The sequence below is a fragment of the Marmota monax genome, unplaced genomic scaffold (assembly GCF_021218885.2).
Source record: "Marmota monax isolate L192 unplaced genomic scaffold, Marmota_monax_Labrador192_F-V1.1 WCK01_AAM20220418_F8-fsc00006, whole genome shotgun sequence".
Lineage (NCBI taxonomy): Eukaryota > Metazoa > Chordata > Mammalia > Rodentia > Sciuridae > Marmota > Marmota monax.
Window position 1 is genome coordinate 5,202,444 of NW_026693712.1, and position 11,296 is coordinate 5,213,739.

An 11,296-nucleotide genomic window follows, 5' to 3' on the forward strand; every position below is an offset into this window, starting at 1 on the left:
CCAATGTATGGGGTGATTTCATTAGATCACATTACATGGTGTTTTGGTGTTGTGCGTACTGTTTGGATAAAAGAAACGTGGATCCATTATTATAATCTCATAGAGTGATTTCATTCCTAAAACTTCTTGTTCTACTTATTCAAACTCCTGGCAACCACTGATATTTGTTTTTTGTCTCCCTCGTTTTTCTTTCCTAGAATGTCAAATGTTCATATACTCTGTAGCCTTCTCAGATTGGCTTCTTCCACTTAGTAATAGGCACTTAAGATTCATGTTTTCATAGCCTGACAATTTATTTCTTATTAATGCTGAATTATAGTCTATTATCTGGATATATCACAGACTGCTTTCCATTGACCTGCTGAAGGACGTCTTGGTTGTATCCTAAGTTTTGCCAATTATGAGTAAAGTTGTTCTAAACTTCTACGTGCAGGATTTTGGGTGGACTACATTTTCAGCTCCTTTGTGTGATATACTATATTCATAGTTCCAAATTCTGCAAAATAGATGATATTTCTGTTCTGTACATTTTAAAATAAAGTTAAATGACTAGAAGTTGAGCTCCAGCACCCTGGTGGCATCCGTACCACTCTGCCTCAGTGCCTAACATAATGATAAATACTAACACATTAATAAAAATGAATAGATATTTGATAAAAGGAGCACAAGTCTGATTCCATAGGCCATTATTTTCTTTCCATATTATACAGTGTGTTAATTGATGTTTTCATTTATTTTCGATAAAAACGCTTTTTTAAAATGCCACATGCTAGTTAGATTTTAAAAGACTTAAAAATCCATTGACAATTTTACATGATGATGTAGAAAGGGGTTTGAATGGATGTAAGAGTGGTCCGGTGGAGCTCTGTGACTTCTGAAAGGAAGCTGTTAGAGGAAGGAAGAACTTGAGCCTAAAACCCTAGGCTGAGACTTGTGCTCACCTCTTGGGAGTACAGAAATTTCGAGCAAATTTTGCATCCCTGTGGGCCTCACTTTCTTCATCAGAAAAATAAAATTGGAGATACCAAAGGCACAGGGTCATTGTGAGATATAAATGAAGCAAGATATGTACTCAGCTCTGGTCTCTCTCATGAACAACTCTCTACTCAGAAGCATTTAAGTATATGGACTGTTCATGAAAGGTCCCTGTTGGGGTTTAGATATGGGAGTCCCCCCAAAGCTCCTGTGTTGTTGCAGGAATATTCAGAGGTGAAATTATGAGAGCTGGTACCTACCAGGACTACCATACTGGGTGGTAGCTGCTGGCAGGTGGGACATGGCTGGAGGTGGGGTCACTGGAGGTGTGTGCCCTTGAGTGATTCTATCCCTCCCCCTCCCCGCGCTTCTCCTCCCTCTGCTTTCTGGCTACCATGAGGAGAGAACTTTCCTTTACCAGACCCTTCTGCCTCACTTCAGATCCTGGGTAATGGAGGAGTCAGCTGACAATGGACTGAACCTCTGGGTCAGTGAGTCAAAAGAACCATTTCTGCTAGGCATGGTATTGCACATCTAATCCCAGCAACTTGGGAGGCAGAGGCAGAAGGATTGCATTCGAGGACAGCCAGCAATTTAATGAGGTCCTAAAGACAAGACCCTGTGTTCAATCCCCAGTTTTTCCCCTCCCCCAATACAAAGAAGAAAGAAGAATACCTTTTCCTGCTATAAGTTATTCTTATCAGTTATTTTAGTTGCAGATATGAAAAGCTGAGTAACAGCCCCCAAATGCTGGCCAGTTACTTAAGACTATATAGGGCAAGGGGATAAACTCTGTTGGACTTGACCATTTGACATGTCAATTACTTCTAAAACAATTTTTCAGGAGTCATTTTGACTATATTACATATTCTATTGTACTTTGATTTATGTATTCCTGAAAACCTCTGCTTTTTGTAAAATTGTGTGCTTGAAGTTAACAGAAGCTAAAAAGATAAGTTAGGGACAGATTAATCAAAACCTTTATAATTTTGAAGCCAGAGTCCTAATAAACCTGGTAATAACCACTACTATAATAGCCCAAATTTTTAAAGTTACATTCCTAATGGAACCAACATTTGACCCAGTTATCCTACTCTTCAGTATATACCCAAAGGACTTAAAATACTTAAAAAAATACTATAGTGACGCTGCCACGTCAATATTTATAGCAGCTCAATTCACAATAGCTAAGCTATGGAACCAACCAATGTGCCTTTCAACAGATGAATGGATAAAGAAAATGTATATATACACAATGGAATATTACTCAGCCATAAAAAAGAATGGAATTATGGCATTTGCCAATAAATGGGTGGAACTGGAGACTATCAAGCTAAGTGAAATAAGCCAATCCCAAAAAACCAAAGCCTGAATGTTCTCTCTGATATGTAATTGCTAACTCACAATAAGCAGGTGGGGAGAGAGTAGAAGTTCATTGGTTTAGACAAAGGGGAATGAAGGGAAGGAAGGGGAGATGTTCAGAATAGGAAAGAATGAATTGGACATAACATTCCTATGTTCATGTATGAATACACAACCAGTGAAACTCCACATCATGTACAACCACAAGAATGGGATCCTAATTAGAAAAAGTCATACTCCATATATGTATAATATGTCAAAATGCAGTCTACTTCTTGTATATCTAAAAAGAAAAAAAAATTAAAATGTTACATTCCTAAAAAATACAACAGTACAGACCTTTACCTTAATGGGGGGAAAACTTAGGAAACTAGCTTGATGGAAAGGGAGGGCAGTCATAAAGGGCCAAGTGTACTAAGTTATTTTTTGGGGAAAAAAAAAAGATAAACTACAGAAGGCTCAGGGAGAACTGTGCAATGAGCACTTCCAGGGAACTGTGCAATGAGGCAAGGCAGGGAACTCATCTAAGGCAATGTCAACACATGTTGAAATCGTCATCAGTGGAATCTGCAGGAGTTCCCCTGCATTTGTGATTTTGCAGTTAGATGCTGTTACTTGGTTACATGAACCAACACTGCCTATCAATTATGAGTAAGCTAATTATGGCAGAAACATGGGCTGTCTGTTTCAGGACAGACTGAACTTGCCATTCATCTAATGTTTATTAGAAACCAATGACCATATGCATAAAAGCTCTTCGTAAACTACTGTAGGCAAAGCCAGCACCTGTAGGGGTCAGGCAATCAGCAGTGAGTGTGATGGGAGGGGACATGGGTGACAAGCAGCAGAAAGCAAGACCCATCCAGAGGCTCAGGCGCACTCAGTGTCCGCCACTTGTGGCTTCAGAGACTGCACTCTGTGGCCAAATCATCTAATTTATATATATAAAATCTAATTTATATATATAATATCTAATTTTTATATATATATAAATCTTTATTTCTTTTTTCCCCAAGAGAATCAAGATGTCTGGATTTTTAGATAAAATTGCCCAATTCTTGTAACTGATGAAAATAGTTATGATAGAAGGTTGGGAGTCAATCTTTGGACTTCCTGTTGTGACCTATTGGAATAAAACAGAGCTTTTAATATGAGAGTTTTGTGATGGTTACATATGGTTTGGTGAGTTGGTACCAATGGAACTCAAGATCTGATCATTGCTGAAATTGCTGGGATGCTACATAACGTGTATCCTAAACATCAAGATTACATTCAGTTACCAGTCAGGTTACCCAGTGTTCCCGTTTATTTTCCTGGAATCCAGCTATTTCATCTGTTCTTTCTCCCAAAGCGGGGAAAGGTGAGTTTCCCCTGTGTAGAGTTAGTTATGCAGGATGTGTCCCAACACCTGGTGAAAAATTAGAGCCTAATGCAGTAGCCTAAAACTCTTCCTGTAACTTTGCCCATTATCGATACAAAAATAAAAAATACAAGTGTTTCTAATAAATATAGCTAATTGGATTCTTAAGTCTCTTCTGTAACATAAAAACTGAAATAGTTTTGAGACTGAGCACCAATTAATAGGGCTGGTCATGGAAAGAACACTTACAAGGACAAGCCTTAATACCACAGTTTTACATTTGCTTAATGGTTTTTTGGCAAGCCAGGTCTTTTTCCCCTGTACTCTTGCCTGTGTTAAGTACTCTGAAAGAGTGTAGACAAATACTCTCATCAGCAGGGACTTGGCAACCAAGTTCTCCTCCCTGGTCCCCCTGTGCCTTGCTTTGGCCTCAAGACAGTGAGCTAGCCACCCAGGCAATGTTTTATGAATCCAATGGTATAGAGAGAAAGCAGGAAATTGGGGTGCGGGGGGAGTGGAGTCCACGTATCTCTTTCACATCACCCATTTTGGGTAGGTGACGCTGTGCTGCTAGCAGGAGCTTCTGAAACAAGATGAAGTGGCAGTTTGCTTACATGATTTGTTTTTTCAGCTGACTTCACCCCAGAGCATATATAGGAGGTGAGGGGGGGGGGATTATTAAACCACCTATTAGTAAAAACACACTTTCCCCCACTTCTCAGTATAAAACTGAGGAATGGCAGACAAACATTTCCATGAGGTAATACTTGACCCTTGAATAAGCTTCCATTAGTTTTTTTTTTTTTTAATCAGTCTATGCCCAATGCAAGTGAAAATGTACAAGGAATCATGATGTAAAGGATAGATATATTCAGCATGAAATCAGAGACAACTGGATTCTCTGAATTTCACTGTTCCTCAAGGAAGAAAGAGCAAATCTACTTTACCCTGTGCATATATATGTTGTATATCAGATAGATAGAGAATAACTAGCAAGCTGAAACTCCAACCAGTGAGTGCCTATGACATTCCAGGCACTATCACATATAGTGACTTAGTTAGTCTTCACTTTGCATGAGAAGTATTATTGTCTCCATTTTTCAAGTGAAAACACTGAGGCTCAGAGAGGTTTATTACTGGCCTCAGCTCACACAGTAAGAGGTGGCAAAAGGACTCAAACCTTGTCCTGTCAGATGCTGAATTCCATGCTCTTTCACAAGGCTTCCAAAATGAATTTTGACTGATGAGATGTAGATCAAATGAAGCTGGCCTTTAAGATTGCATATATATCTTTTATTACATGCATGTATAATTATATATTACTGTGTGTGTGCATACTACTGCAAGCCAGGCAACTCTGGGACGTATGAAAAAAGTAAGCCTAGAGTTTTGCTCTTGAGCAGGTTGACATGGAAACAAAGGCATAAATGAGATAACAAGACTCTTGTGACCAACAATGCTGTCAGAGCACAGTGTGGGGTCATGGGTGGGAGCCAGCATGATGTTGGGGGATGGTACCTGGAGGAGATGGCATTTATAGATCTCTCAGGATGGCCAGAGGTCTCCGCAAAGAGAGCAAAGTGTGTGGGAGCCTGAAAAGATGAAGGTTTAGTTTGTTCAGAGAAAGACAGCATGTTCTATCTGAAGAAATGGGAAGAGAGCCCAAAGAAGTGGGTTGGGGCCATTTCTTATTATTGTTCTGTTTCATGATATTGCTAGATAAGAAAATGCTTCTTTTGAAAAGGAGCTAGTAGCAGTGTAGAAGATGAATGACTGGTGAGCAAATTCAATTTGGAAGAGAAAAAAAAAATAGTCTCAGTGGGAAATGGTTTTAAGACCTGAATTAGGGCAGCGGTGTCTGGAACAGATGTATAGAAGATGTCACATAGTTTGATGACCGTGCCACCACAGGGAAGGAAATAAGAATGACAGCATGGTCTCTCCCTGGCACTATGTGGGTCTCATTGGCAGAGATTGTGCTCTGGGCCGAGGAACTGCTTGGAGGAATAAAAGGTTTGCCCAGCAGATGTGTGTGGGAGATACTGAGGCACTTAGGTCCTCCACTGACCTGAAAGGATCTCAGCCCACGAGGGGCCTGTATTCTGCTCTGGCTGTGGCTTGTAGAACATTTGAATTCTGATTCTTTATGGGTCTCCTGGAGCTGAGAGACTTGTGTGATTTGGGGAGTATACCTCAATTACCTTGAAAAACTCAGCACTCACCCTAGTGAAGTTCCTAGAGATATGAAGCAGAAACTGTCCTTTCTCTTAAAGAAAAGTGAAACTTCAAAAGTATTTAGGAACTCTTATCTGATAAACCTAAGGTTGCCCGTTGGTAGGTGCTTTCTCAATTATAAAGGGACTCCAACATGGTACCAGGGATTGAACCCAGGGGCACTTAACCACTGAGCCACATTTGCAGTCCTTTGTTTATATTATATTTAGATACAGGGTCCCACTGTGATGCTTAGGGCCTTGCTAAGTTGCTGAGGCTGGTTTTGAACTCTCAATCCTCCTGCCTCAGCCTCCTGATCCAAGAGCTTCTTGACTCTTCCCTCCCTGTAAGTCTGGATAGGCTTTCTCAACCTCAAGGAGGCTTTAGTGTTACTGGACTCTGCTCACCCTGTCACTAGAGGGCACCAGGTGCACATAAAATACCTAGGTGTCTAAATCCAGCAATGCTCTTCAAATAACTACAAATTGTCAAACGGTCTTTAGTAACTCCATTTCTGCTCCGGAGTGAAGTAAGCATACTAAATTTGACTTCATAGTGCTCTTGGATTTTTCTTTTGTTCAGAAATCTAATAAGTTGCAGAATTGAAGACCAAATGGTTCTTCATAAAATTACAGGACTCTGCACGAACTTTGCTACCAGTTATCTATCTGGCTCTTACCATGTGCTGGTTAATGTCTGAATCTTATATGAATTTTTCATATGGTTTTATTTCTGATCCTGCAACAAATGAAAATGGTTGATATCAACAGGAAGTCTCCTCCACCTGGCAAAACTATAGTGTGCCACTCCGTGTGGAGTACAGTTATGTCTCTGTAAGACCTGCAAGTTAAGGTCTATTGAAATTTTAGAAAGAAAAGCAGGTTGGACATTCAGTTTATGTAACACTGCCTGGGACTGTGCAGAAATGAAGTGTCACGGGGAAGCTGCCTGTGGCATTTTCTATTGGGTTTGCCTCAGGGAACTGAATCCCTGTGACAGCCCTTGCTTGAGTTTACACAAGCAAAAACTGGGCTCATTGTTTCTCATCTGTAATGTTTTCCCCAATTCATAGTTATTCTTTGATCAGAGGGGAAAAAAAGGAGGGGAATATTCACCACAGAACCATTAGATTCTGCTGAACACTGACAAGAATTCGGAACCGAATAAAATTACAGAGACTGCCTACCCCAGGCACACCTGGATCAGGTCAGCCACAATTTGCACCTGACGAGAGGTCACAAGATTGAGACTGTGGGAGCAAGAGCACTGGGTTCTGCCGTGGCAGTTGCTGTGAGGCGTCACATCAGATCTGCAGTCGGTGTGCTTTGTAATTAATGTCCATCCTAAACATGGAAGTGAACCCAAAAGCTGCACACCAAAATGCCTATCATGATGAATGAGCTTCATGATCCCAAGAGAAATAAATTTGTCCAAATGGAAGGTGAAAGAAGGACTCAGAAGTATGAATTAGAACAGCCTTCAACCTGTGCGTTTTCTCCAGGACTGAGGCAAGCAAGCTGGAGGGTGCCCACCCCACCCCCACCCCTCCACCCCACCCCATCCCCCCCCCCCCCAGAGGCAGGGCTGGTGGAGGAAAACAACCTGACATCACACAGTGAGAAGCCACCATGTGCTTGTCACTGGGCAGAGGCTTACAGCATCTCAACAGCCTTGTGATATAGAACCTTTGTTTTTGTTTTAAAGGGGAAGAAATGGGCTTCACTTGGTTTCAAAATTTTCCCCAGGTCACGATGCTCAATGAAAGAGGTAATAGGATGATAAATAGCAGCCACACTGATGATAATACGTGTACCCCATACCATACTCAGCATCTCTTGTGTAAGACTGCTAGGGGGACATTGCCATGCCCATTTTATGAGTTAGAAGCCCCAGGCTGGGAAAGGTTAAATCACTTGCCCAAATGACCCCCACCTTTACGCTACCCCCTCACCCCGTCAGTCCTGTCATGACCCTTCTACTGCCCCCATATCTTCTATCTTCTGCTTCCTTTTAGAAAAGAATAGAAGAGGAATGGGCGGGGGGCGGGGATCCTGATGAACTAATTCACTGGCATACCTGAGAACGTTGTGTTAAGACTCAGACCACCAACCCCAGCATCTCCCAGCCAATGCCTGGCAAAACAATGGCTCCAAGCTTCTGCCTACACAAAGGGCCCCTTGGTCAAAAATTTAGGAAATTTAAAAGCTCCATTTGTCTCTGAGATTCTTAGCTAACATTACTATAGAAAAAAGCTCTGAGAAATCCTGGAATACTGAAGAAACTGTGAATTTGTGACTCAGTTCCATATGTAAAACAAGTTAATGTAGATGAAAGCATTTTTAATAGACCCTACATGGGCAGTCCCTCTCATGCTACTACTAGCACCACCTACAGGCCTTACAAGGTACTTGTGGGGCTAGTTGTAGACATCTGTATGAACAGATGTTTATGGACAGACAGACTTTCAGTGCCCCCACAGTCCCCTTGGCATATGAAACGTGTGGTAAGATAAGGATTTTCAATCAGACAGGTGTGGGCCACGCTCCAGCTTCACTATTGATTAGTTTTGTGACCTGGAGAAGTCACACAACCTCTCTGTGTCTCAGCAGAAGATATAATGCTACGTTCCTTTATGATTGTAAAGAGCAAAGAGCCCAACAGTCAGGAGCTTTTATTTTCCTTACATCCAGGGAGAACTCAAGGGCACAATTCTGCCCAGCAAAATTTAACTTCCCTACATGCTTCTTAGAAGCTATTTTGGTAAAAAGTATAAATTTCTTCGCTGTAAAATTTATTTGGCCAAAAGCATATGTGAAGGTTGATTTTCTTTTTTCCTTTCCACTTATTTATTTATTTTGGTACTGGGGATTGAGCCCAGGAGCGCTTTACCATTAAGCTACATCCCTAGTTCTTTTTATTTTTTATTGTGGGGCAGGATTTTGTTGAGGCTGGCCTCAAACTTTAAGTCACCATTCCTGACTTACAGGTTGATTTTGTTAATCCTTCCTGGAAGAAAGTGATGAAGCAAGAGAGGAGGAGCTTGATAAGTGTGGGAAACCATGGAGAAGAGTGAATACATCTCTGGGAAAATACAGACCTCCCCCCAACTAAGGAAGAGCAGGTCTGAAGGCAACTTTGGGTCCCATCTGTTGGAAGCTATATGCTGCCCCAGGTATGAGACAAGCATCAAGATGGAAATGGGTCAAATAAGGGACATTATCTACTAATTTCTCAAGATTCCATGTAATCTTTTAAATAAATTCAACTTCTTTCCATTTGAATAATTGTCTCATTCTTCAGATATTTGATTTGAAGAACTTTTCCTTTGGGAAAATACTGGGCAGTGACAGGTCTCTTCCCCACTCCCTTGGAGCAACTTCCCTTCCTTAACTCCCTACCCCTTGCAGGTCAACATCCTGGAGGAGCCAACCAGGGCAGAGGGCAGGGCAAGGAGGCTGCAGAGGAGGGATTAGTCAAGGAAAGTCAGAACGGTGATGGGAAGGGCAGAGGGACTTCTTAAGACTGTTCATCTGCCTTGTACTCAGAGGCTAATCAAGGCATTTGAGAAGCAGAGGAAGAAGAGGCAGAGAGAGAGCCAGGACACAGCACAACCAGCAAATGAAACCTTGCACACACATCACAGAGTAAAGAGGAAGAGTGTGCATTTTTGAGTATGTGCGATGTGCATATTAAATTAAAGACAATGTGTAGGCTTTGCAGATCACACAGGTATCTAAATAGATATTGGACATATTAAGGTCTTGGACATCTTAGAGCAATACACTTAATAAATTGTCTTTGCTACTTTAGAAATCAAATCTATTAAAAATGGGCTCATTGGAAGTGTGACAGGATTTTTTATCAGATTAAACCGATGGAAGGAATCGTGGTTGCTGTGAGGTTGCATAAATACTTGGAAAGCACTTGTCAACAGAGTGGGTGCTCAATAAATGTCACTTTTTCTTTCCCTTTTTTTCATTTTTTTTAAAAAAAAGGATAATAAAGAAAAAATAAGAGAAGGGAGGAAAGAAAGTAGAAAGGAAAGGAGTCAAAGAAAGAATAAAATCTACTCCCCACCCTAGGAGACCATTCTAGCTAAGATGCAGGAGTTGTGCATTTACATAGTAATAATAATAATTGTGAACATTTCTGAGAGTTTTCTGTATTACATATTGGGAGTCAAATTCTGCAGCACGGGAGGTGTTTTTGATTAGACTTTACAGCTAATCTACTATATAACACCATTGCGTATTTTAAAGAGACACAACTACCATTCAGATTTGATATGCCCTCTTAGGCTTGTTTCTTATTTCTGAGCATTTGTTTTAAAAGAGGAAAAATAGGTGTTTTTTTTTTAATTTTTTATTGTGGGTTGTTCAAAACATTACAAATTTCTTGACATATCATATTCCACACTTTGATTCAAGTGGGTTATGAACTCCCACCTTCACCCCATACACAGATTGCAGATTCACATCAGTTACACATCCATTGATTTACAAATTGCCATACTAGTGTCTGTTGTGCTCCGCTGCCTTTCCCATCATCCACCCTCCCCCCTCCCCACCTCTCCCCTCCCCTCCCCTCCTCTCTCTCTACCCCCTCCACTGTATAACCCTGAGGGTCTCCTTCCATTACCGTGCAATTTCCCTTCTCTCTCCCTTTCCCTCCCACCTCTCATCCCTGTTAAATGTTAATCTTCTTCTCCTGTTCTTCGTCCCTACTCTGTTCTTAGTTACTTTCCTTATATCAAAGAAGACATTTGGCATTTGTTTTTTAGGGATTGGCTAGCTTCACTTAGCATAATCTGCTCTAATGCCATCCATTTCCCTGTAAATTCTATGATTTTGTCATTTTTTAATGCAGAGTAATACTCCATTGTGTATAAATGCCACGTTTTTTTTATCCATTCGTCTATTGAAGGGCATCTAGGTTGGTTCCACAGTCTTGCTATTGTGAACTGTGCTGCTATGAACATCGATGTAGCAGTGTCCCTGTAGCATGCTCTTTTTAGGTCTTTAGGGAATAGACCAAGAAGGGGAATAGCTGGGTCAAATGGTGGCTCCATTCCCAGCTTTCCAAGAAATCTCCATACTGCTTTCCAAATTGGCTGCACCAATCTGCAGTCCCACCAGCAATGTACAAGTGTACCCTTTTCCCCACATCCTCGCCAGCACTTGTTGTTGTTTGACTTCCTAATGGCTGCCAATCTTACTGGAGTGAGATGGTATCTTAGGGTGGTTTTGATTTGCATTTCTCTGACAGCTAGAGATGTTGAGCATTTTTTCATGTACTTGTTGATTGACTGTATGTCCTCCTCTGAGAAGTGTCTGTTCAGGTCCTTGGCCCATTTGTTGATTGGGTTGTTTGTTCTCTTATTGGAGG

At 41.1% G+C, this 11,296-nt stretch overlaps 1 protein-coding gene across 1 annotated transcript in view; it reads left to right on the top strand.

Annotated features, from left to right (window-relative positions):
* Prrc1 (proline rich coiled-coil 1) overlaps window positions 1-9,110 on the top strand; it is a 43,973-nt gene extending 34,863 nt beyond the window's left edge. Inside the window, exon 10 of the mRNA XM_058584210.1 lies at window positions 8,898-9,110. Coding sequence (XP_058440193.1) covers window positions 8,898-8,902 — 5 coding nt within the window. The 3' untranslated portion in view covers window positions 8,903-9,110. The remainder of the gene's footprint in view (window positions 1-8,897) is intronic.
* Window positions 9,111-11,296: the final 2,186 nt, after the last annotated feature.